This window comes from Bactrocera neohumeralis, chromosome 2 (genome assembly GCF_024586455.1).
Source record: "Bactrocera neohumeralis isolate Rockhampton chromosome 2, APGP_CSIRO_Bneo_wtdbg2-racon-allhic-juicebox.fasta_v2, whole genome shotgun sequence".
NCBI lineage: Eukaryota > Metazoa > Arthropoda > Insecta > Diptera > Tephritidae > Bactrocera > Bactrocera neohumeralis.
In genome coordinates, this window is record NC_065919.1 from 28,263,262 (window position 1) to 28,290,469 (window position 27,208).

Sequence of the window (27,208 nt, forward strand, 5' to 3'; positions counted from 1 at the left end):
TCATCGAAAGTTGGACTCATCGGAGGGATCATCTCAGACGTAGCCGGGGCCAGCATTTGAAAAAGATAATCTTCAAAAAATATATGTATGTCAAAGCATGTTCTTTCGTATGATAATAAACATTTCCCATTAAATTTGAAGTTTCTGTCCTGTTTCTGTCCTTTTCTTGAAAAAAGTAGGGAGCCTCGAAATAGATCACCCTTTAATCATCTCCTTGATTATGAATAACATCAATGTGTTTAGTTTCCTATAAATAATACTATTATCACGGACCAATTCAACACTTCGAAGAGTCCGGATCGCTGGTTGCTTCATAACATGTAAAATAAATTAAGGAAATTTTAGAATTTTAGTATAATTAATTTTAATTTTCTAAGTTGCCAAAATCGGAGAATAGGCTTATTATTGTAGACCGCTCAATGAATAAAATGGATATAAATATGAAAAGACGAAACCACAGAATTGTAAAATTTGCCTTGTTGTATAAAAAATTTGACGGTGGAACCAAGTGTAAAGATTCAAAATTATTATTCTAATAAAAGTTTTCGAAACTCTACAAAAATACGAACAAAAAATAATATACTCAAGCGTCAATTGATGGCGGCGAATATAGATATTGGATAGGACAAATGACCGAATATTAAGATCCGAAGCGCAATCCCATTTAGGGACACATATCGCTGTTAAAAGTTTAAGCCAATGTGAAGCAGGATTCTCTTCGAAAGGACTTTTCAGAAGTCACTTATAAAATAAACTAGTTTAAAGCCTGGAAGCGTGGACGATGCGATATCCGGCTCCCTTCCCTACTTAGAAAATACATCCAAGCACTGGAATGGAGCTGAATTTATGTTCATATTCTACAGTTTATACTTATTTATATATTATAGGTTAATATAAGCATTTCAACATAGCTCTGCGAATCAAGTCGAAGTAGTGAAAGTGAAATCCTCTTTTTTATAAAAAGTTTAAGGGAAAAATAATTTTACTTGGAACTTCGACCACTAGCGAAGAGATGAAGCGACAGTTACATCGCCAGTCAAGTCTCCTCTTTTATTACCTTTCACTATTTATGCGCCATTCCAACACTTCAAAGCGCGAACTCTTATAACGGTGGTTTAAATGAATTTATACATTTTATCAGCTGTCTGCGTTATGACTTCTAAACACTTACTCACGCAGCAATTTCTTTTCTTGACCAACGAAACCGCGTGCAAAGTGTGATTTACAGTAATCCAAACTTATTTTTCTTATGAAAAAATCCCTCCAACCAAGTAACTTTTGCTCTAAAGTAAGGAAAGTAAGTGCAAGGAAATACAGGGAAGACAGAATAGCGCCAGAAAGCGGAAAAATATGTACGTCGTAAGCTAGATTGGTATTTTTACAGCCACAATTGCTGGAGATGAGCGCGACTGGCGTGCTCTGCATTGCTCTGCCATTACATTGGGTAACAGTAGCGTTTTTATAATTGCCAAAGTTTTGCCCACACAATTCATGATTTACCCAGCATCCCGTTAGCGCGCATACTTCATTTATTAAAACCGCAACTTTCGCTGTCTGGCGCGGCGTTTGCTCCTGAGCCAAGAACTTTTTTCATTTCCACCACTTTCTTCGACAGCATGGCTTTCCACTTGGTGGCCAAGAACACATTCTTTCACCAAGTTGTTGTTGTTGCTGTATTTATTGTCTACGAAACAGCTTGCAAGTGGCGCTTCGATGCATAGTTTATAAATAAATATTTGTGTGTAGTAGTTTGGCGCACAGGGAAAGCACGGATCAACTAACGGCTGGATCAGCTCGAAAACTTTTCAAGCACTATTTAGCGCTTTCGTTGGTCCAATAAGAATGCACTTTGCGTACAATGGAAATCCTATCGTCAACCAGGCAACTTAAGAACGATGTGAGTACCAGCAAAGCTGAAGAAAACCAAAAACGAAAGATATGCATCAATAGGCACACACGGCTGTAACGGATAAACCAAGTTTTAGCGCTCCGTTTAATACTCAAGTGTTTCAGAAAACTTAGAGAACTATTTTCAGATTATCCTGAAGCAAAGAAAAATATTAAAAAAAAAATTAGTATAATTACAACAATGTATATTATGTTATGAAATTAAATAGTTCTTCTTACCTTCTGGCCGTACAAAAAATTATCCGCCCGAAATGGAACGAAAAAATTTCAAGACTGGTCTCGACTTTCGACATTCTGCCAGCCGTTGCATTGGCATGTCACTTTTACTTTCATTGCTCTCCCCTCGCCGTATTAATTTTGCATCTCGAAGCTCTCATCGATCCACTCGACGTAGTGCAAATTGCTCATAAGATGTATTTCTTTTTCTGTGTCACGTAATGCAGTTCCGAGATACAACACTGTTCACAATGTGGGTGAGTAAACTCTCGAGAATTGTAAGTAATAAATTGATCTCATTCTGCACTGAATCGCGATTCCGAACTATTTATGTTGATTAAAATGAGGTAAGAGTACAATTAATTGTGAGCGTGGCCTTCGCTTAATGTTCCAAGGTAGAGCTTAGTACCCTAAAAGCAAAGGTTTGCAAACGAACTATTAGCAAAAAAGTGCGTCAAATATCAGTCGAACTTCGATTTAAAAATGTGAGGAAAAAAGTTTTTTGCATTCTGAAAAACTGTTAATTATCGAAGTGATTTCTATTCAGCCAGACCCTTTCACATCTCTTTACGGATCCGAGGTCAACTCAGCTGTTATGGAAATTTAAGACTCCCTAGAACGACGCAGTCCAACAGAATTCATTTGAATACTAAAGCATTTGGCATCAAAGTTCCAAAATGACGTCTTGGAGATGAATACTGATTCTGGTTATCGGTTCAGAGCTGTATCTCAAAGAGTCGAAATTGGATAAAGGTTTTCTAGCTAAACGCTAATTCCATCATACTGGTACAGAGGAAAAAAGAGACACACATCAGTGCGTTATCACGACTTATCGGTCTGCATAACCAGAAAGATCGTAGTTAAAAGTATTTTACAGAATCCTTTTTGCCGATGCTTGACAAGTTCGAGAGATTATATAATTAGAAGGCTTTGTAACTAAGAGAGCTTTTCACGGGTAGCCGCTTTTATACCGTGGATGATAGCACGGTGCGTTTTCAATGCAGAACAAGAGCTCTCTGTGGCAAAGCCGCCTTCTCAGCTGAATTCTGTAAATAATCAGTCTTTCCTGCCTAATTTTACCATAACGAAATTTAGTTTTCATCCACCCGTGAAATCTATTTAAAAGTAGGATTATTGTGGGGTAAAATCTACACCCACTACTAAAAGCTGTTGCTATTTGGCCTAAATCAACCAACGGTCACCCAAGTCCATTTGCCTATGCTTTGCCTTCAATTTGGTTATGGCAGCCTTTTACTGCGTTCTATGGGCCAGCCTTCGCCTAAGCATATCGCATTAGGCTCATCAGATAGAGACGGTGGATGGGTGCAGATGTCCAATTTCTTTGTTAATAATTTCAAATTCTGCTTCCATTCCTGGAAGTGCGTTGGTGCATGGAAATTCACCAGAGTAAAGGCTTGTCAAGCGAGCCTTTCAGTGCGCCCGTCTCTGCTTTGGATAATAGTAGGTAATTGTGATGCCATGCTCAGTTGATGTCCGGGGAAGCCAGTGAATGATGCCAGAGCAAACGACATGCAAAGTTCGCAGCAGTTGAAAAAAGTGGAATGCAAAGAATTCTAACAACGGTATATTGACATTGTGTGTGAGCAATTTGTATGCCCGCATGAACAAATAGCCAGAGCATGGGACACTGAGTAGACTCAGCGGACATAACTTAGAAAGCTGCTTAGCAGCGTAAACATACTTTCGGATATTGGGCGGCGCTGCTTCAAAGACTGTTTAATTGCTTAGTGTTCGCCGAATCTTTTTTTTTTTGATTTTCTTGCCAGTTTTCTTCTTGTAATTTCGGTAATGGGGTTTTTGATTGCAAAGAAATTGAGAGACAATTAAATATAGCACGTAATTGCGTCGCACCGTCAAGCTCTACGACAGGCGCGCCGTTGTCGGTTCATTGATTTTTTAAGCAATTATTGACACATAGCTTTATAAATAAACCGTTTTAATTGAAAATTTAAGCAATTTAATATGAATGACTGAAGCACCGCGTCTTTCGCTTTTCTTTGCTTTTGTGACATCGAAATTCGAAGAATTTTCGCGACAAACAAGAGGAAATGTAGGTTTGCTGAAGACCTAACAATAGAGAGTGGCGAGTTGAGTGTGCGACTTTTAGTCGCCAGTTTGTGGTTGCATTTACATCAAAAGCACTTTTCCGAAAAGGAAGAAGTCGCACGGTGCCATATCAAGTGAATACGGGGAGTGGTTAATGGTTAAAATGTGATTTTTGGTCAAATAATCAGTCACAAGCGTCGATCGATGAGACGACGCATTATAGTGCAACAAGCGCCAACTTTCATCTTCCCGATATTCGGGCCGAACACGTCGAATACGGCGCACCAAACGCTTCAAAACTACAAGGTAGAATACCGCATTACCGTTTTGGCCGGGTGGAACAAATTCTTTGTGGACAACAAATCAGCATTGTCTTCACTTTTGACTTCTCCATGCGCGATTTTTTGGGTTTTGGCTTGTCCGGTGCCTTCCATTCAGCAGTCTGGCGTTTCGTTTCGTGATCATATTGGAAATACCACGTTTCGTCACCAGTCACAATATTGTAAAGGAAGTTTTTTTCCTTTTTGACCTCTTTAATGATGTCCTTCGAATGTTGGATTCTGAGCAATTTTTGGTCGTCAGTCAATTCGTGCGGAACAAACCGTGCACACACCTTTCGTGTGCCCAAATATTCGGTCAAATTGCGATAAATCGATGTTTTGGAGATATTCAATTCCACTTCCATGAATTTCAGTGACTTTTTCGGCTGATTTTTGCTGAATTCACGCACAGTTTCGAAGGAATTTCCGGTGATCACGGATTTTGATTGGCCCACATGTTGATCGTCATTTGTGTCCTCACGACCACTCGTGCACGTGCCATAAACTTGTTTCATCAATTGAAACGTTTCGGTAAAAGTTTTACCAATTTTAAAACAAAACAAGAAAAAACGTTAACTTCGGCTGCACCGAAGTTAATATACCCTTCACAGGTGCATTTCTTTTAGTAACTATGTGTCCAGTTTGTATGGAAGCTATATCCTATAGTAATCCGATCTGAACAATTTTTTCGGAGATTATATTATTACCTTAAGCAGTAACCCATTAAATTTTGTGAAGATACCATACCAAATGCAAAAGTTTTCCAAACAAGCCCTTTATTCCGATCGTTCGGTTTGTATGGCAGCTATATGCTATAGTTAACCGATCTAAACAATTTCTTTGGAGATTACATTGTTGCCTTAGAAAATAATCTGTACCAAATTTCGTAAAGATACATTGTCAAATGTGAAAGTTTTCCATACAAGAACTTGATTCCGATCGTTCAGTTTATATGGCAGTTATATGCTATAGTGGTCCGATATCGGCAGTTCCGACAAATGAGCAGCTTATTGAAGAGAAAATGACGTTAGCAAAATTTCAAAAGGATATCTTAAAAACTGAGGGACTAGTTCGTATATATACAGACAGACAGACGGACATGGCTAAATTGACTCAGCTCAACATACTGATCATTTATATATATAGTTTATAGGGTCTCCGACGCTTCCTACTGGGTGTTACAAACTTCGTGACAAACTTAATATACCCTGTTCAGGGTATAATTAATGTTGGCTCTTTTTTCTAAGCTCAGTTTCGCACCAATAATACAAACATACTTACACTTAAAACGCAATAACTTCACTTCCAGTCCATGAAATGTCATGAAATTCTCATTGGAGAATCGACAAGGATAGCAGATTCTAATGCACCAGTCGACATATATGTAGATGGCGCCACCAGGGGGCGCTAGCTTCAAAAAGTCCTGTTTACTTTGGAACACACCTTGTATTTTAAAATAATAGCTGCTTGGAAAGCAATATTTAGTGGCTTCATTTGTACTATACTATACTATACTATATGTATATTGAAAAGTTTCTTAGAAATATTCACCAGCACTTCGAAGGGCGGATTCTAATTCGTTCATATAAATGTACACAAAATATCGGTTTGGAAACATAACACACAAGATATACATATTAACAATAATATTATATCTACACTGTTGAGAAAATGTTAAGTAACGATTTTTATACTTAGTAGGTATAGTATTCTATATGCGATCCACTGTCATTGGAACCATGTGAACTTTATTGAGCAATTTGTTGATGTAATAATTCATGTTGCGTACCTCTCTGTTTTATATGGATACAAAACAAATGCTAGAAAGGCAGGCAAAATCGAAATAAGCAGTGAGAGGGACACATTTATACCGAATTGATGGATCTATGCCGTGTATAACCTGCCATGACGACAGATTACCTGATATAACTGATTTACCATGTACTCTATATACTCTAAAGAAGATTAGCTTTTAATGTAATGTACATATTACAGGTTTGTAAAATATGTTCGAACCTTAGTTCTCTAGTACAGTTAGGCCTCATGTTGTAATAAGCTTGTATATAAGTACTTTTACATTATCACGCTATATACAGAACACTCAAATAGTAATTTTTACCTGTAACGATTAGCGATAATTTAAAGTTTGAATATATTTAGTAATAAATTATCAATATTTTTAACCTTTTCGAGCAGTAATCGAAAAGAATTATTATTATCGGTAGAAAATATGTAACGGAAAAAAATAAAAAATAAAAAACAAGTAAGTTTCATAATTTTGCAATTTGCAAGGCTTAAAGCCAGGGAGGCACTTTCAGGTAAACAAGGGTTGTTTTTAAATTGAGTCAAGGGCGAGTTTTCATCAATCATTCTAAGCACAAAGATGATTCGGCATAAGAAAAACACGATATATCAATTATATTAAGATAACACAGATATTGGCCGATTTATGCGGTATAAAATCACCTGGAAGTTCGAAAATTTGTTGTATTAGGTATATGAGATTTAAGGGAAGCATTAACCCAATTTAATCCATTTTTGACACACAGACATAACATTGTCAGGAAAGGACTGTCCTTGAATTTACTAGTGTCCACTTATACGATACTTGGGGGCTTGAAGACTTTTGATTTGTTTTGAACAAGTTTTGGTCATAAGGTGGCTCAATTCAAAGGCATTATTCGTGAGAAGTTTTATGCCGTTATATTAATTGCTTCTTGATTTTTTCACTGGAAAGTGAAAGATTTAAATGAAAACAAAAATTTTGTTTTAATGGGTTGTCAAAAAAGTCTTGCGGTATTTTCGCTAGTTGGCGCTGAAAGCGCCTAGTTCTAGTTTTATTCGTCGCTATACTTCATGCTATACCTTTTTGGAAAGCTCATTTCACGCGCTAACACGTGCTTGATTGATTGACGTTTCTTTTCGTTCGTGAGTTATAGCGTCGCAAACATGGAGCAAAATAAAGAGAAAATACGGCATATTATACAGTACTACTACGATAAAGGCAAAAATACATCTCAAGCCGCCAATAAAATTGGCGCAGTTTATGGACCCGATACAGTTTCCATTTCTACCGCACAACGATGGTTTCAACGTTTTCGTTCTGGTGGAGAGGAGGTCGAAGATGCGCCACGCTCCGGAAGGCCTGTCGTCGAAAATTGCGATAAAATCGCTGAATTGGTCGAAAGAGACCGGCATAGTAGCAGCCGTAGCATCGCTCAAGATCTGGGCATGAGTCATCAAAAATTCATTTCAATTTCAATAAAAAAAAAATTCAATAAAAATACCGCAAGACTTTTTTGACAACTCATTATTTCGCCTATTTTCACACTGTAACATACAAATGTCAGAGGAATGTCACGTTGAAATCGGTCGGGTGTGTCTCGAGATATGTGGGATATGCATTTCAACCCCGGCTCCTTTAAAGCCTCTTATACCATCTCGATGATATGATTTAATTTCCTTGTTTTATATTATTTATTGCGATTATCAGATTTGTATCGTTGTTGGAGCTTTAATTTTTTAGGAGATATTCTTATATTAAACTTATTATCAGAGGGCGGGGTATATTAAACCACGCACAAATTTTAAAAATTTTTACTCACAGGCGCCCCTTGCTACTGCGATACCCTTTGCCAAATTAGTGGCACAGTGCTTTTTTTATTTCGTGCTTAGTTACGGCACTTTATATGTTTTCGGTTAATGACGTTTTTGGTGTGGCAATGGAATATTATGAAAGAAATCTAATTAATCATTATGATTACCGAGCTGAAGTATTCGTTTTGGATTACTAATTGCAACCTTAATTAAATAGTAACTTTAATAATGTAATAACTCTAAGATACTGGAAATCCTACTTTTCAACTTTTCTATTTTTGTCTTTAACTAACACAGAGTTTCGTTCGCCAATGTACCGTTATTGTAACTGCATAACTAATCAATTTTGTACTCTAGTTTTAAATTCTCATTACTAGTCTAACCTAGTTTGCCCAGCTACTCCTGAGTTGATTAATAGAGTTACCTTCAGAAATTAAGTATACATACTTTGTTATTGTTATTTATCTACCAGAAATAAGTACAGATGACCGAGTGTATATATACGATGTACATAAGTATTGAATCATTTACCTAGCAGAGCAAAACAACGTGGAAATACGGTATTTAGTTAAGCATTTAAAAGTAATCAACTCTGAGTCGCAGTGCAAAAGTGGTGAATGAAATGTGGGTCGAGTGGAGATAGAGAATCGCTTGCAATGCAAAACCAAAGCAAAAAGCAAGAGTCCTAGTTACAGCACAAATTTATTATTGAGCAAAATCACTTTGAAATCACTTAGCCCCGTTAGTTCGGTACACAGTACCGTATACATAGCTGTAAGCGTAAGCGATGCCAGAAACAGAAAATATGTTGCTGTTGTCAAACTGATTTTGTTTGGCTCTTTTCCAGCAAAGGAAATGAAAATCGAATGAATGTGCAAAAGTGGAATATATTTTTCCGAAGCATGTACCAAAAAACAGACGAAGTCAGATAACAAGAGAGGAAAGAGCAGAAAGCAAGTGAATGCTAAGGGAAAATTATGGCCATCGATTTCATTGTTTTGCTTCCTCCAAAGGAAAAAATACGAAAATATTGGAAAAAATGCAGCTTCTCCAAAATATGTGTCAAAAGGCCGGAAGAATGGAGATGCACAACACACATAAAATGGCCTTCATGTGAATTTCAATAAATTCGCATTTTCATTCGCCATTTCTTATATTTTTCATAACCATTCGTTCGTTAGTTATTTTAATGGCATTACATATGCAGGGCTTCCCTTAGCCTTTCCTGCACAATTTTGCTGCATCAATGCATTGATATGTATCTCATGTGTATGCATGTGTGTGTGAGTGTCTATAAATACAGCCGCGTGCCAGTGGTTGCACGGTCCTTGAAATTCATTTTTCATTTTTCCTGTATTCGTTTAGCAAAGTCTTTCCGCAACAAACCACAGTCGAATTCAATGCTTGCATTTTCATTCATGCTCAAAGCTCGGATTTCTATAGATTTGCAAACATTAACGCTACGTTGGTTAAGTAGATACGCGCTGTTATGAAACTTTTAGACGCGAGATAAAGGGTGCGAAACTCTTGCAATTTGCAAAATGAGAAACGTCACAGATTGACCAATATATAAGGTATATAAAATCAAGCGGGTGTTTGAAATTCTGAATATTAGCTATAAGAGGACTAGCGGAATTATTGCCCTGATCTCATCCATTTTAGGCAGGAAGATACACTGCAGCAGATTATTGGTAGTAGGTCAACCGGAAGTTCGAAAATATTTATACTAAGCATGTGTGGGCTGAAGAATGTATAGACCCGATTGTAATCATTTTTGACACAAGTGATCACAAAATTATCCTCCTAAAATTTCAATGCTAGAAAACATAGATTGACAGATATGCCCGGTAAAAAATCAGCTACTAGGGTCCACATATTTGGTGTCTGGGTTCTTGAAAAGTTGTAGTCCGATTTCGATAGATTTTAGGTGTTAGATGAAACACCTTGAGCACACTATTTTTATAAAGTTTTATTTTGAGAACTTCATTGATGTTTCATTTCTTTATTGTCAAGTAGTAGCGGTAATAATTGGATTTCATTCATTTTTGCAGTGTATGAAAGGAATATTTGAGTAGCCTCACACACCAAATTTGATAGAAATTGATTCAGTGGTTCCTGAGGTATAGAATTTCACCTAAAGGTGCGCGTTGCCATGCCCATTGTTTATTTTTTATATCTGCTCATAATAACATAACGGTACTGTTAAAAACTACTAAAAGCGCGACAAATCAATGACTAAATACCAGAGATACTAAATTCTACCTACGAAACGGTATGAGAGGGTTTTATAAAAGCCGTGGTCGAAATTGGACAATGGACACTGACCTCTTTTTGGTGAAACCACATATTTGGGGACCTGCTCTACTGATTTGAACCAAAGTCGGTACATTACGCAATTTTAACATTCCTATGTCACAGTGTGAAAACGGGCGAAATTGGGCTACACCCACACCCACTTACCATATAACACAATTTCAAATTTTATTTGATTCTTTCCTCTTCCGATATACAAATCAAAAAGCTAAAAAAATCTGCACGAATAACGTTCGTTATACAACTTACCTCGAGGGTTCCATTCCGAAAATTGTTTATATAATGGGTTGTCAAAAAAGTCTTGCGGTATTTTTATTGATTTTTTTTTTATTGAAATTGAAATGAATTTTTGATGACTCATGCCCAGCTCTTGACCGATGCTACGGCTGCTACTATGCCGGTCTCTTTCGACCAATTCAGCGATTTTATCGCAATTTTCGACGACAGGCCTTCCGGAGCGTGGCGCATCTTCGACCTCCTCTACACCAGAACGAAAACGTTGAAACCATCGTTGTGCGGTAGAAATGGAAACTGTATCGGGTCCATAAACTGCACAAATTTTATTGGCGGCTTGAGATGCATTTTTGCCTTTATGGTAGTAGTACTGTAAAATATGCCGTATTTTCTCTTTATTTTGCTCCATGTTTGCGACGCTATAACTCACGAACGACTTAAAAGAAACGACAATCAATCAAGCACGTGTTAGCGCGTGAAATGAGCTTTCCAAAAAGGTATAGCATGACCCGATGCGACGAATAAAACTAGAACTACGCGCTTTCAGCGCCAACTAGCGAAAATACCGCAAGACTTTTTTGACAACCCAATATGTTCGTCTTTACTGAACTGACTTACACCTTACTTTTTCATGAAATTTAGTTTTTTTTTTTAATTAAACATATTCTAAATATATTGAAATTTACTCAAAAAATGTATGTTAATTATGTCTAATTTATTATAATTGCCACTTTATTTGTTGTTATTTAATATGTCCTACCAAATGCTATAAATACTGAACATTTATTTCTTAAGTGCATAAAAATCAAAAACAATTGCTTTGATATGCTTCTTTGAACCACCCTCTATCCTTGGCCAAAAATACATATACCATACATATGTACTGATTATGCAATGAGCATATACTGGAGTTATTATACATAGCTTATGCAATTAATAATGCAGCTTATAAAATTCAATAATTTCCTCTCATACCATATAGTCATGCACAACGTTATAGCAAATTTCGCCACATGCAATTAAGGATAAAAGTGTGATACAGAGGTGAGGAGCAGGCAAGCAGCTAAATTTGCTTTGATTATTTACTGAGTTTTCCCGGTTGAACTATTATACTCGTATGTGTTTATATAGTATATACATACATATATGTATGTACAACTAGTTAAATATGTAGATAGACAACAACGTATAGGAAAACATGCAGCGTAATATTTTGAAAAGTTTGGTTCAAGGATTTCAAAAATTTTCATCATTTTTTATGCGCTGCAGTGTATCAAAATATAGAAAAAAAAATATAGCTACTTCAATCAGAGACGACACTGGTTTCGATAGATTCTAACTCTATATTTTCACGTCCCTCCATCTCTCTCTCACACACTCTTAACAATAACGTTAATCAGCCCTATTCTGCATTTCTACTCGAATCGAAATTTTCTCCGATTGGCAATTTTGGTATTCTGCGTTTCGATTCAACTTCGAAAATTCCAGAATACATTGCGATCGTAATTATGTACGTTTTTGTACGTTGAAGTTTTGTCGGCAGAAAGCCGTTATATATTCATTTTCGTGCACTTGGATAAAATAATTTCCTCAAATATGTAAGTAAAACTTTATGATTATAGTTCTAAAAGACATAATGATGGTGTCCTTGGTTGTTTGTGCTTAAATGATATTTTTTGATATGTTTGCAGGTCAAAAGTAACAACGGCAGAGCAATACGAAAAATTGTGTGATATGATGGCCACGAAAAGAGATATTGCGCAGGGCTTCCAAAAGCGACCGAAGGAAGAAGTACAGGAGTTTTGGGAGGAGGTTGCAAGGAATTTAAATGCACTTGGCCCACCAACAAAAGATTCCAATACATGGAGAAAGGTAAGGTATTACCTACAATTAATTTTAAAAAATTAAGTTAAATCTAACGTTTTTGTGCAGGTCTGGATTGACTGGAAATGCTACATGAAGCGAAAATTATCGCATAACAAAAAAGAAAGGATGAGCACCGGTGGAGGTCCTTGCCTTTTACAACGCATAAGCCCACTTGATGAAAAGGTGATAGCTTTGACGGGTTTGGAAACGGATGATATCCCTTCAACCAGTAGAGCTAGCAGCCAAAATAGAGAGGCGAGAGCAGACAAGCAGAGCACTTCTTCATTACTTAAGCAACAGATACAAATCAAAAAGAATTTTATGCAGAGACGAAAAAATTCAATGAAGCTGCCTTTGGTAAAATGGAAGAAGTTACTTCATATTTACGACACATGAATCGTTCTCTAGAAACTTTGGCGGAGACTGCAGTGAAGCAACTTGAAGAACAGAAGCGACACAATAGAATTAAGGAAGAGCTGGTGAAGGAAAAAGTAGAAATAAAAATGCAAATGCTAAGATTAGATCCAAATTATAAGCCGGATTCAAAGTAGTCATTTTTCAATTGTTAGCCTTTTATTTATTTTACTATTATTCATTTATATAACGAGCTGTGAAATGAAATAAAAGCATTTACTTTTTTAATATAGGAGCTGTAAAATGCACTGAATGCAATTGTTTTTATTTAATAGAATAATGTAGGGCATATTTTGAATAATGCATTGCTCTCCTCCTCTAGTAATATCGCTGCCGCTACTGATTCCATGTTAGTGTTAAAAAAAAACGCGATATAATTTCTTTATTTTAATAAACCAACAATAATTTGTGTATTTTCGCTTTGTTATGTTTCATTTTCACACGTTTCAAGGCAAACAGCTGACTTCGAAAGAGCTACAGCTCCTCCTCTTCTTCTTTCAATCCAATCGTAACTCAGAATACCTATTTTCGATTCAGACGGAGCGTAGAGCGGGAACGTAATCGAAATGCAGAATAGGGCTGAATATTCTGTGATCAAATTATTGTTCCGATTTTTAGAATTTTTATGTGCAACAGTGACTTTTGCAGTATTTTTCGCTTAACCGCAATGATGTTGTCACGAACGTGTTAACCAACTATCCTACTGTGCCTCCATTTTGCACCAGTTCAGACTTGATCCCCAAATCTGTACATCAAAACTAACGGTTTGTTTGAGTATGGAGTACCTACAAAAATACTTCCTCACATACATAACTATATATGTATGTATATACGTTGGTAAAGAAAATAATAAATTTGTGTATGAGACATTGTGGCGCCCAAAATTGAGCTACGTGCTTGCTACATACATTTCTATTTCCGCTTAATATTCGTGGTGAACGCTATTGTGCCCTGTAGATAAAACTTCACTTAGAGAATTAAATTTCCAACTCATAGTTAATCTGTTAGTTAGTCAGACAAGTTCTGAGAAGGTGCAATATTCTTTGAATTGTGGGATTGCAGAAAACGCTCTGAATGCAGCGAAAATAGTGGAAATGTGGTACAAATGGATTTCGAAATGCATGTCTTACTATTGCTCTACCGTTTTAGCCTCATTTAAATTTCAAATGCAATCTAAAATTTCAGAACATTATTAAGGAATCCTATCATATAAGATATATAGTTAGGCTGTCGGAGTAATATTTCATTTTCGTAGGCTTTCTAAATTTCTCCCTTGAAATATTCTATTTGAATTTATCTGAAAGAAGTTACTTAAAATAGAACAAATATGCCTAAGGAAGGAATAATTAATAAAAGATTTCAGTTTTTCAACAAATTATTTTAGTTGACTCAAAGCCAAAAATGAGTACAATAACACCAGTGGTATAAGCATGATAGTATAAGTATTGCTGTGACAGTTCGTCAACAATTTCCTACAGGGTAGCATTGTTATACATTTATAGGTATGACTTTACACATCTACGTATCAGGCCGTGTATACCATATAAGTACCTTAGCAGAGAGGCAGCGTCACAGCTGTGCATAATTTACATAATCCTTTTCCGTGTAAGATATTTAATGCTCGAGAAATTTTACAAATGGTTAACCACTTGGAATATAAAAGCAAAGAATATTCAAAATAAGGCAAAAACAATGAAAAATGGCAAATCTTGTACGGCTAATTTTTTACAATTACAGCTGTCTAATGGATGCTCAAGCAAAAAGAAAAAGACTTAAGTAAAATAAGAAATGAAAAGCAGAAGAAACAGACCTTAGTAGAAAACAAATAAGGGCGTGGTAAAATCGGTTGTAACTTAACAACTCACGCAATTCCAAAGGCTCAAAGCCGGGAGGTACTTTCAAACTCAATTTAGATATCTGTGATATAAACTCAGCCAAAGAGAATAACTGAACATTTTGGGTATGTCAGAAAAAGGTCAAGCGGAAAAACGGATCTTATATTATTTTATATCAGGTATATGGGCCTTAGACCATAATAATATTTTCCCCGAATTTCACAGATTTACCAATATTTTCGGTAAAAAGGCATTCACGAGAACTGGGTTCTACACAATTAATATATGGGACATTGTTATGGTCCAATTTCGAGAATTTTTAAACGTGAGATGGCTTAACTTATGGACACTATTTGTGCAGAGTTTTATTTCGATAATGGCATGGACTCTATTTTTTCCAATTATTGACATTTTGTGGGCGTGGCAAAGGTTTGATCCTGCCAATCCACAATACCGATTTTCCTATAGATCTAAAGAACAGGTGTACTAAGTTTCATCAAGATGTCATAATTCTACTCAACGTTCAGCGTGCAGGAACAGTTGGATGGACACACAGTGAACCGGAATCCAACTCGTTTCGTTATACTGATCATTTATATATATAAAACTGAATTCTATAGCTATTTTGCTTAGTTTTAAGTGTTACCAAGGTTATTATACTCTGTAGCAACATGTTGCGAGAGCATAACAAGAGGAGCACGATTTCTAAACATTGAATGCTTGTTGCAAGTCCGCATATGTGAATGTTACACCTATATATACACATATCTACAAGCATATAATTACTGACACGTTTCCGTTGCCAGCTGGAAAAAATAGGTATTTCAAAACCAGCAAGACTACGTTCCACACATGACCTTGTAAAGTAGCGGCCTTAAAACGTATGGGCACACATCTACATATTAAATACCGTACTAAATATACATACTTATACTATGTAACGGTTTCATGAATCGGCAATTGCCGTAGCAGCTGCTACTTTGCCCATTGGAGTCAAGGGGTGAATACGTGAAGTGGCTTAGTGAGCTCCTGTGTGTGTTTAGTGTACGATTTTTACTTCGAAAGGTAATGCTTATATCAAGCTGGCTAGCTCACTGAGGCAGTTCTCAGCATAGTATTTTAGTTTGGAATTCTTTGGGTAGTAGGTAAAAGCAGCACAAATCTCAAAATTATTCAAGAGTTTTTGGATTGTAGGCCCCAGTAGTGAACACAATATTTGATTTCACAAATATATGTACAGAAAAACCGAATTAATCTCCTCCAAGATATTTAACTTCCACTTATTTAAATCTTTTGACTCGCTCTCTCTTGACAGAGGGATTATACTGTTCTTATCATGCTACTGTCTTCTGGGTAAGTTCGGTTTAGGTTAGGTTAGGTTAGGTTAGGTTAGGTTAGGTTAGGTTAGGTTAGGTTAGGTTAGGATAGATGGCTGATCTCACGTGGACTGCTACATGTACATAGTTCTTTGGGAACCCATAGAAAGTAAGATCTCCTGTGTTCGAACTTATAAATTAGCAAAACGCTTAGGAGCCAATGCACATTTGCACAGGTTATTTAATTTTAACTCCCGCCTGTTCGGTGGGATGTCTGAAGGTATGCGCTCCAAAGTGCCATACGCGGTACAGCAAGAAAGAAGTGTTGAGTTGTTTCCACCTTATCTTCTTTAATACAACTTCTGCAAATGGTGTCTGGTAAGATTCTCAACCTTACAGCATGGACGCCAAAAGGACAATGGCTTGTTAAAAGCCCCACAACAAGGGAGAGGCTAGCCTTACTGCGCGAAAAAATCTCCTGAGATCGATCGTTGGCCAAAAGGCTTTTACGGCAGCGCATGTCCCAATGTTCCCACAAGCTTCCGCGAAGCCCAGCTATTTAGCAGTAGAACACAAGAAGCGGCAATCCACTCCCATTCCATCCTTAGCGGTTCTAGGGTGCCTTTCCTTGCTAGCTCATCAGCTTACAATTTCCCACAATTCCACTATGGCCTGACACTCATACCAGTCTTATCACAAAGACACTCAATGCTACTGATAGCGAGATTAGGCACTTCTCAATCAACCCTGTAAATGAGTTCAAAGTGGCCCTTCTGATATCGGAGTGAATGGTCACTTTTCTGAAGGAGGCTGCACTCCGGAACAGCCCTTCCACTGCTACCTTATTGGCTGACAGTAAACCCCTCCACCAACCATTCCACCAAGCTTTGACCCATCCGTAGAAAAGCTCACTGCCCCTCCCCTCCAACGGCTTCTTTCCAACCATTGCTCCCTCAACGGTATTTGAGTAGAGAAAGAGCTGCCAGAGTTTGGTTTGGCGACTCCATGATCTAAGTGATCCGGTATGAAGCCGAATTTAACTTTCTTCTTATTATTTTATTCAATCAGTACTTTTCTTGAAAAACTTAAATTCTCGGCCTTCCAAAGTCACTTCTCACAATTTCAAGCTTTCATCCATAGTAGACGCCTTCAGATATACTCAGCTGCTTTTCCGTGCACAGATGCGATGCGACCTCGGTCTTCGGTGTAACACCTACAAGAAAAGGTCTTGAATGAGGCAAGTTTCCACGGTTTTATTAATTTGCGAGATCTCAGATGCCCCACAGTCGGGCCTACATATCCAAAGTTTTTTTCCACCCAGAACTGCTATCTCAGGGATATTCTTCACAACTATCTGGAAAGTATTCTGTTTCTAAAACCACAACAAAACAACTAGCATCATTAAATGCTACTTTTATATGGTGTTGTTAAAGACCCGTCCAAAAGCTGTTCAGAAGTTCAAAAGCAGCATAAAAGATATAGAAAATCTCTAATTATCCCGTTAAAAATACGGTACAGGCAACTTAAAAATAAAAAAAGGAAACAAAGTATAACACATGAATGATGAATTGAATTTAGCCGCGAATTCTCAAAGCATACCCTACAGGTACATACATACATATAACATACCTAGGAATGTGGGCAATGTTGTTGTATGGGTGTCAGTTACCTGCAGATTTTTATGGCGAAATTAAATTCTTGTTAAGCTAAAGAACAAGTGAAATGAGCAGAGGCGAGACTAATTTTATGGCCACAAAAATAGAAGAAAATCGATTTGCAGCTTGTGCACACATACACGCATGTAAATGTGTGTGTTAATGGCTGACATGGCTGACATGTCTGGCTGATTGCGACTACGAATAAGGTTATGAAGAAACACGATGGAATTACCGAGCAAGTGGTTTGTACTAACATACTAACATTTATGTATGTGACTTCCACATATACGACTACTTAGACATGAAGAAAAGCAAAGCATATGCCTTGATAAATAAGTATATACGAGTATATTCTAAATGCTTGTCTTTTGCATGTTTTGCTAACGAGATAAATATGTAGGCAGCTAACATAAGTTGGTTGTTATACTATCGTTATATATACATACGTACAAATATTCTTAAGACATACATATATGTACATATACATATAGCACTAAAATACATTTATATGCCCGCGTATGTATAAACTTTGCAGATTTTCCCTTTCCGTTATGAACGTTGTACTATTAAGGAACATGTGCTCACCGACAATAAAAATGTCTACGTGGTGGCATATATTATAGACACATACACAGGCAAACAAGCCTATATAAATTCACGTGCGTTAAATTTTAGTTGCCTATCCCTTCGTTAAAACATCGATAAAGACACGGAGAACACATTTCATGACTCACTTTGTACGAGTATATATACATATAGCCTCAAAGAGCGAAAGCCCAAGCACTGTATAGTTATTTTTGTTCTAATATGTGACACACATAAATTTCAAAATTGGTGGCTTGAGACCTACACTACTCGCGTTTTTGGTATTTTAGGGTTATGCCGTCACAACCATAAACCCAAATTAGAAATAAAGCCGAAATTTGAAACAACGTCGCAACCAACCTCGCACCAACAATCTACCGTTCCAACACTGTCGGCACACCACTCGACTAAGACGAGGTGAAAGCTGCTCTTAGAGGGCTTAAGAATATGAAAGCTTCAGGGGCCGATAGATTACTGGCTGAGCTGTTTAAAGCCGGCGGCGAAGAGCTACAAAGACGCATGTTTTAACTGCTAAGCCTGATTTGGTCGAATGAATAAATGTACAATGATTATAATACGAGTAATGCAACGAAAAATCACTCTTGTCAACAGGTGGTACTTTGGACTGAGTAGGTAAAAACCAAACTCTATAGTATAATCTGGCCACTACACAAGAAGGGAGGAAACACAGTCGGCGCTAATTATCGTAGGATTTAGTTTCTTAATAATTTCTAAATTCCCATAGACCTCAGAGCAGAAGACTCAGAGCCTCATTCGCACCTTTCGGAGCGGGTCGATGCCAGACGAGGTTTTAGACTGTGTGCAAGCGATTTCATGCGTCGTTTTCAATGTAATGCTGAAAAAAGTTATGTGCCGCTAATCTGAACCTCAGTGACACTGTCTACCTGTCACAGACTTTCAGAGAACTTACTATATTTATCGTTTCGCTTGCCAAACTAGTTCAGTATTGTAACTTGCCAAACTAGCGAGAAGTAGTGAGAATTGAGAGTGTCCTATTAAAAGTAGCTATGAACGTTGATCTCTATCAGAAAATGCTGAAATTAGTCAGACAGAGGCAAGATGTGGAATTATTATTTGAATTAATTATTAATTAAGAGAAACTGGGTGGCACCACAACTGCGTCTTTAAGGGAATAAAGAACCCCCCTAACATGTGAAGTAATAAACAAGTTTCAATCAAATGTTTCGTACTCTCCTCACTCTTTTTTTTCACAACAGTTATTAAGTTTGCCCGTATAATTTTATTTTGCAGAAAAATTGCTAAGTTTGTGCTATTTTTGGCACAAGGCTGTCTCCTACGCGTTACATACTGGCATTAGAGAAGCAGCTCTTGTGCAACGAATTTGGATATTTCACTTTACTCTTCCATATTTGCTTTTTAATTTTTATTTGTTTCTTTAGGCAATCACGTGCATGTACTTAATTATGTAATCTATTTATAAACCTACTGATTGGCGGCTGCTTGCATTTTCAATATGATTTATTAGTCAAGAAACACTCCCAATGAAAAAAAGAAAACAGCCACGGATGAGGGCTGACGACCACTGCAAATGCATTAAGAACTTCCCAATCGATGAAGATGGAGCGGACGTTCCATTGCCCGACCATAAAGAAGATCGAATTGCAATTACTCGCCTGAAGAACAACAAAGCAACGGGGTCCGATGGATTGCGGACCGAGCTACTCAAAGAACTGAAGAAAGAACGAAGGCGAAGAACTGATAAGGATCATGTATCTGCTTCTTTATAGAATATGGTAGAGCGAAACCATACTCGGCGATTGGAATATAATTGTGCTCTGCCCAATTCACAAACATCCTAAAAAGTCTCCTCAACATCGCATATAAGGTTCTATCGAGCGTATTGTATGAAAGATTAAAGCCCACCGTCAGCAAACTGATTGAACCTTATTAGTGTGGCTTTAAGTGTGGAAAGTCAACAAACAAACTCCACCACCTCTTTGTAGATTTTGAAACCGCTTTCGAGAGCCCGAAAAGAAGCTGGCCCTTTGCGGCTGTGTCTAAACTTGGTATCCCCGCATACGGCTGTGTAAGCTCTCCTAGCCGTTCGTCACTGTTGACATTCATAACTTTGAAGTCGTTGATAATTTCGACTATCATGGAACCAGCATCAACACCAACAGTAATACCAGCCTTGAAATCCAACGAAAAATCACTCTTGTCAACAGGTGGTACTTTGGACTGAGTAGGTAAAAACCAAGCTCTATAAGTCACTCATCATTCTCTTGCTGTTACATGGTGCATGGGCATGGACGTTGACAACAGCTGATGAGTCAACGTTACGAGTTTTCGAGAGAAAAGGTCCTTTTCGCATTGCAACCGCTGTCGATGGAACGGTGAGCTGTAGGAGATATGCGAAGACTTTAGTTCAGCGAATTAAGAAACAGTGGCTACCCTTTCTAGGGCATGTTAACCGCTGCTATAAACGGGTAAGCGGTACAAAACAAAATCAGCTTGGAAAATAATTTTAGGGTGTGCACTCTAATGTATAGTTACTACATTTAAATTTTCAATTCTATGTGGCTATTTTTAGTTGCCATAGAATATAATATTTGAAGCACTAATTTCTCTAAAGTGACGAGTATTAATATCAATTTTTTATTTACATATTTCATTTTTGTTTTGAAATTCTTTAGAGGCACTGCAAAACTTCACAATAAATGAAAACAGAAATATACAATTATCTACATTCAATGCAAACGACTGCATGACTCCCATTGAAACTGAAATCAGTGTAGAAATATGAATAAACGTGCTCGCTTGCCATTGTTCCACACACATACTCTACATATGTATGATGTCTGTATATTAATACATACATCTAAACATTTATGAATGGTATTTGTAGCCATCTGTGGCTTATCACTCGAATTATGAGTATTTACAAATAGCACCAGAAATGGGGCAACATTCGCACGAGTCCATTAAATCTCGGTGGCTTCCATGTGGATATCCATAAAACTATTTAATAACTGGAAAATGCAAGTGTTTTTTGAAATACTTGCTTTTGGCTAGAATGCATATTTGAGTTTTAATGATTTGAGTGGGATACAAGTGCATTTTTCGGCAAAAAGTATTGTGGCAGCGCTCGGAGTGTGGCACACTTCCAGAGTGGGCACTGAATTTCGGTTTGATATATTGCTGTTTAATTATTATTATCTACGTCAGATTGGTTGAATATTTGAAATGTTGGACGCGCTTTGTTGACAGTCTCATATTATAAGTTGTTTGTCATATTTTTATTCTCGAAGTTGAGAAGATGATTTTATAAGGACTTTGAATTATGTTTTTGTACTATGAATTATACAAACATATATCTGAAATTCAGGGAGATTTTTTGAATTTTAAGCTATTTGCTACGTAATATGAATCTTTCCGGAAATTACGCGATCCGATTCAAAAAACCGAATATACGCTTTGTCATTTCAATTTTTCTCAATTTCCCGAAGTTTGTGTAGATTTGGGCTTATGTTGACGGCTTGAATAGTGACCTCGGTATAAAAATGAGCACCATGATTTATTTGCTTAGAATTGCCCTATTGTAAACAGAGCGTCTATTTATATCCTCTTTGTTTATCAAATTATTCTAGAAGTTGTTCTAGAACAATCGACGACCTTTGAGACATTATTTAATTTTGAGACAAAAAGTCACCTTCAAGGAAAGGATAAAATCGGTCTCTTTTACATATTCTAAAAATTTGAGTCATATTCGCCAGTTTATGGGTAATGTTAAATTGACGTCTTTTATTTTCAATACAAAGACATTTTTCTTTTGTGCTCGGTTTCATAGCGAATCCACCGAAAGAAAACAAAATTTAAACAACTAATATTTTAGAGGGACATATAGAGCCCTTATGGGAGCCCTCATAAGCCTAAATGCAACGAAAATCAGTACTTATATAAATTGTTGTTGTTTTACATTTATCTTTCTAATGATTCCTGCTTCTTCACATTGTCATAACATCAATATATATGTTTGTGTGTGTGTGATAGGGCAGGCACGGAATATGCATTGTACATGTGACTCACGAAAAGCGATTGTTGACACAAAGCACCACAGTCCAGCAATTCAAATATTTATCCAATAATGTCATGTAAATAAATGCAAAAGTACAATCGCATAAAAGTTACGCATACGCCACCGCCTCCAACAAAAGTTCCACATATTAGAGTATAGTAACTTGAAGAGATTTCCATAGATTCGTGGTTATTTGGTAAATATTATGACACGTAAATGTCTTGTTTTAAACGATGATACAATAACAATAACACTTGATGTGGGACACACATACTAGCGTTGCAGACAAGAACGAGTAAAGAAAATGTAGCGAACCGTGTGCAAATATGAATATGTACTAGGGTGTTTTTTTGAACTATTATTTTTTTTCAGTCCCGTCACGAAAATTCCTTGGAAATACCCTAAAAAAATTTCCCTGAAAATGTTAGCCCTTAATATTAACATTAAGGACTGGACCAAGGCATGTAAAAATTTTCCATAGAAAATACACCTCAATCGTGATTTTTTATCTTTAAATTCCTACAGATCAGAGGTATTTTATGGCATCGCTTTGACTTCAGACGCATATTTCTCTGAATTGTTCACTCTACAAAAGTGTTCAGTGCAACAAAGTCGTAACTCACAACGGCGAGATAGTACGGGGCTCTAAACCTGATATTTCCATGAAATTTACATTTTTTTGTATATATCTCGTAAATGACAAGAGCTATAATAAATGTTTATGACAAACTTGTAGGAAATTTTATTTGCTACAAAAAAGGTCAGAGGTCAAAATCGCTATCTTTAATACTTCTCGAGATATTCGGCTTTTTAAATAAAGCTTTATAGAATTTTCATAGATGGTATGTAATAAAAAATCTATGAAAATTCCATACAGCCTTACTTAAAAAGCCGAATATCGCGAGAAGTATTAATGACAACGATTTTGACCTCGGATCTTCTTTATAGTTTGTAATGGGATATCTATTCCTATGTATATAGTATAAGAATCCTACCATTTATTTAGACATTTTGATATATAAGGGTATTCATGTTACAGTTAATCACAAAAAGATAATCCGTTCCTGTGTGCTACAAATCGGTTGAATCAGGTCAATACTTCCTTAGCCCACATATGCCTAATATAAAGTTTTTCGAACTTCCGGCTGACTTTATGCGAGTTATCATAATACAATTTTTTTGGCCCCATATAACTAACAAGCCTTACATAGGTATCTGAATGCACTTCCCTAGCAGGACGGAAATAATGAGTGACTTATAGAGTTTGGTTTTTTTTTTCATAGAGAGAGCTAGAAGTAAAGTCGCGATGGCAGAATCTGGAATAGCCATATTCAAAGTTATGACAGTCAACAGTGACGTGAGAGCCAAGTCGCGAGTGCGACGACTGTTTGTTTGATGACAGGAGATATTTCGTCTTGCCCTCGTTCACTGCCAGACCCATTTGTTTTGATTCCTTGTCCAGTCTGGAGAAAGCAGAACTATAAACGGCGCGGCAACGTCGACTCAGGTCATATCAATATGCACACAGCTTGTATTGGTTTTGTTCTTCGAGAGAGGAAACTATCTACAAATTCAGACATCGTCAACAGGCATAAAGGCAGCTCCTGTTTGTTTGATGACAGGAGATACGTGCTGTCGAAAGTTTTGCTTTGAAATCGACGAAGAGGTGGTGTGTGTCGATTATCCTTTCACGGCTCTCTTCCAAAATTTGTCGCATGGTGAATATCTGATTGGTTGTTGTTGGTTTGCCAGTACTAAAGCCACACTGATAAGGTCCAATCAGTTTGTTGACAGTGGGCTTTAATCTTTCACACAATACGCTCGATAGAACCTTATATGCGATGTTGAGGAGGCTTATCCCACGGTAGTTGGCGCAGATTGTGGGGTCTCCTTTTTGTGGATTGGGCAGAGCACACTTAACTTCCAATCGTTGGGCATGCTTTCGTCCGACCATATTTTAGAAAAAAGCTGATGCATGCTCCTTATTAGTTCTTCGCCGCCGTGTTTGAATAGCTCGGCCGGCAATCCATCGGCCCCCGCCGCTTTGTTGTTCTTCAGACGGGTAATTGCTATTCGAATTTCTTCATGGTCGGGCAATGTAATTGAGGAATCGGGTTCGCCTTCTCCTGGCGTTCTGCGTTCACTGCCATTCAGCAGGCTGGAGAAGTGTTCCCTCCATAATTTAAGTATGCTCTGGGCATCGGTCACTAGATCACCTTTGGGGGTTCTACAAGAGTATGCTCCGGTCTTGAAACCTTCCGTAAGCCGCCGCATTTTTTCGTAGAATTTTCGAGCATTACCCCTGTCGGCCAGCTTATCAAGCTCTTCGTACTCACGCATTTCGGCCTCTTTCTTTTTCTGCCTGCAAATGCGTCTCGCTTCCCTCTTCAACTCTCGGTATCCATCCCATCCCGCACGTGTTGTGGTCGATCGTAACGTTGCGAGGTAGGCAGTCTGTTTTCTCTCCGCTGCGACACGGGACTCCTCGTCGTACCAGCTGTTCTTTTGCGTTTTCCGAAAACCAATGGTTTCGGTTGCAGCTGTACGTAAGAAGTTTGAAATGCCGCAAACACACAGTTGCTTTATACCGAGTTGTTGACGAGTGCTCTCAGAGAGCAGGAGTGCAAGCCGAGTAGCATATCGTTCGGCTGTCTGTTGTGCACTACTTGCAGGTATAGTTAATATTTTAAGTGCAAGTTATGCGTGATATGTTGCTTCCACCATTGAATTGCGTCAAAGTCATTATCAAATTGTATTGCAGCTTCTCGACGTCGAACATTCCTTGTGTTTGTTGGCGTGCGTTTTTTGCTGCACAGAGGCGGGTGCGAATCTTGGCTGCAACAAGATAGTGGTCCGAGTCGATGTTAGGACCTCGGCGCGTACGCACGTCTAGAACACTGGAGACGTGTCTTCCGTCTATCACAACATGATCGATCTGGTTGGTGCCTTTTCGATCCGGAGACTGCCAGGTAGCTTGATGTATCTTCTTGTGCTGGAATCTAGTACTACAGATAACCATATTTCGGGCCCCGGCGAAGTCAATCAGCCTCAACCCATTTGGGGATGTTTCGTCGTGGAGGCTGAATTTACCGACCGTAGTGCCAAATATACCTTCTTTGCCCACCCTGGCGTTAAAGTCGCCAAGCACGATTTTGACATCGTGGCGAGGGCAGCTCTCATAAGGTGCGCTCCAAGCGCTCATAGAAGGCATCTGTGGTCACATCGTCCTTCTCTTCCGTCGGGGCGTGGGCGCAAATCTAAGTGATTGTGAGACAGCGATATGTTGAAGAACCTCGCTTTGATGCGGATTGTGGCTAGACGTTCATTCACCGGAGTGAATGATAATATTCGGAGACGGAGTCTCTCTCCCACCACGAATCCTACACCAAACTAGCGCTCCTTTATATGGCCACTGTAGTAAATGCCACAAGGGCCTACTCGTCTCAGTCCTTGTTCCGTCCATCGCATTTCTTGGACGGCGGTGACGTCAGCCTTTATTTTCGCGAAGACATCAACCAGCAGGGCATCGGCAACTTCCCAATTAAGGGACCAGACATTCCAGATGCATGCCCTCAATTCGTAGTCTTTATTTCGTTTGCCATGGTCGTCATCAAAAGGGGGGTCTCTCATCCGAGACTGGTTGTTAGTTTTCATTGGGGGTGGTTTTTTACGTGGCGGGTCCCAAACCCTGCGCAGAACCCTGCGAAGGGGATGTCGGCTTCAAACGGATGTTCTTAGGCTACCCAGAGGATACTTGGCCAAAGACCGGAAGTCGTGAGCTTTTTGAGCCATATGTAAAATAATCATTTCTGGCCACTCCCAATTGAATGGCGATCAGAGAACTTTCCAAACTTGCGTGAACTTCTACACATGACTCCATCCTCCATAGGTCATAATCGCTCGTTCTTTAATTGCACCGATTGCATTCTTGAATAAAAAATCATCACCTTGTAAGCTGTAATACCACGCAAGTGATTACACTCCTTCCCCATCACTTCCCATTTAGCATTAAAGTACTCACCACTACCATTTCAACTGGATATTACTTGACTCGTTTCTTTATGGCCGAATAATATTTGTTATAGTTGTACCAACATGTTGTCAGCCAGCAAAAAGCAGCAGCACGCCGAGGGACACAACTGGGCACACATACAAATGCACGAGTGTCTGGCAAATCTGCTTAAGCACAAGAAGTCATAAAAACACACGCGCTTAAGCACTCTTAAACACACGCACACACATACACACAATCATGGATTTCTGCGAGGAAAGTCATGTTTGTCCTATGCGCCTGTGGGCCAACTTGTTCATTGGTGACAAAAACAAGCTAAATTCCAAGACAAAACAACAGAAAGCGAGGAACAAAAGCGGAACACACATAAAGTTATATACAAGTATGTACCGTTAACATTAGAAACATGGCGGAAAACATGCCACGGTGAAACATTTAATTGTGCGCGTGTGAAGAGGAAAGGTGCGGCGAAAGTGGAGAAAAAATCCGATTTTCCTATTTATGTTTCACATTTTATTTGCACAATTTCAAACACATACTTTCAGCACACGGTTGCATTCGCAGCCTCCCTTCGGTGCGTGCTGAAAACTAATTTAAGCAAAATTGATGGCAGTGAGCTAACTGATTAAACATGAATATACATTCCTTGCACCTTATTTTATGCGCTAAGTTCGCGTGTCTTTATGCAATTAAAGTAGCAAAGTCACAAAGGCCAATAAAATAGCAAGAAGCAGATTAAGTGCGGTTATATGAGAATCTTATAAGATGCTGTAGTTTAAGAGAGCAACAGAATAAGCTTAGAATTTATGT

The 27,208-nt window shown here is 38.0% G+C and overlaps 2 protein-coding genes across 2 annotated transcripts in view; one reads left to right on the forward strand and one right to left on the reverse strand.

The window, feature by feature from the left end:
• LOC126767957 (ras-like protein family member 10B) overlaps positions 1-27,208 on the reverse strand; it is a 179,109-nt gene that overhangs the window by 80,379 nt on the left and 71,522 nt on the right. The window lies entirely within an intron of this gene.
• On the forward strand, positions 12,204-13,216 carry LOC126767985 (uncharacterized). The gene is made up of 3 exons (XM_050485824.1): positions 12,204-12,253; positions 12,347-12,527; positions 12,588-13,216. Coding segments are annotated over exons 1-3 (513 nt in total). The 5' UTR covers positions 12,204-12,251; the 3' UTR covers positions 12,918-13,216.

Bases quoted from the DNA above. Each gene is read 5' to 3' on its own strand.
- LOC126767985 (XM_050485824.1), top strand. The intron at 12,528-12,587 runs GTAAGGTATTAC...GTTTTTGTGCAG, and splicing joins ATTCCAATACATGGAGAAAG to GTCTGGATTGACTGGAAATG.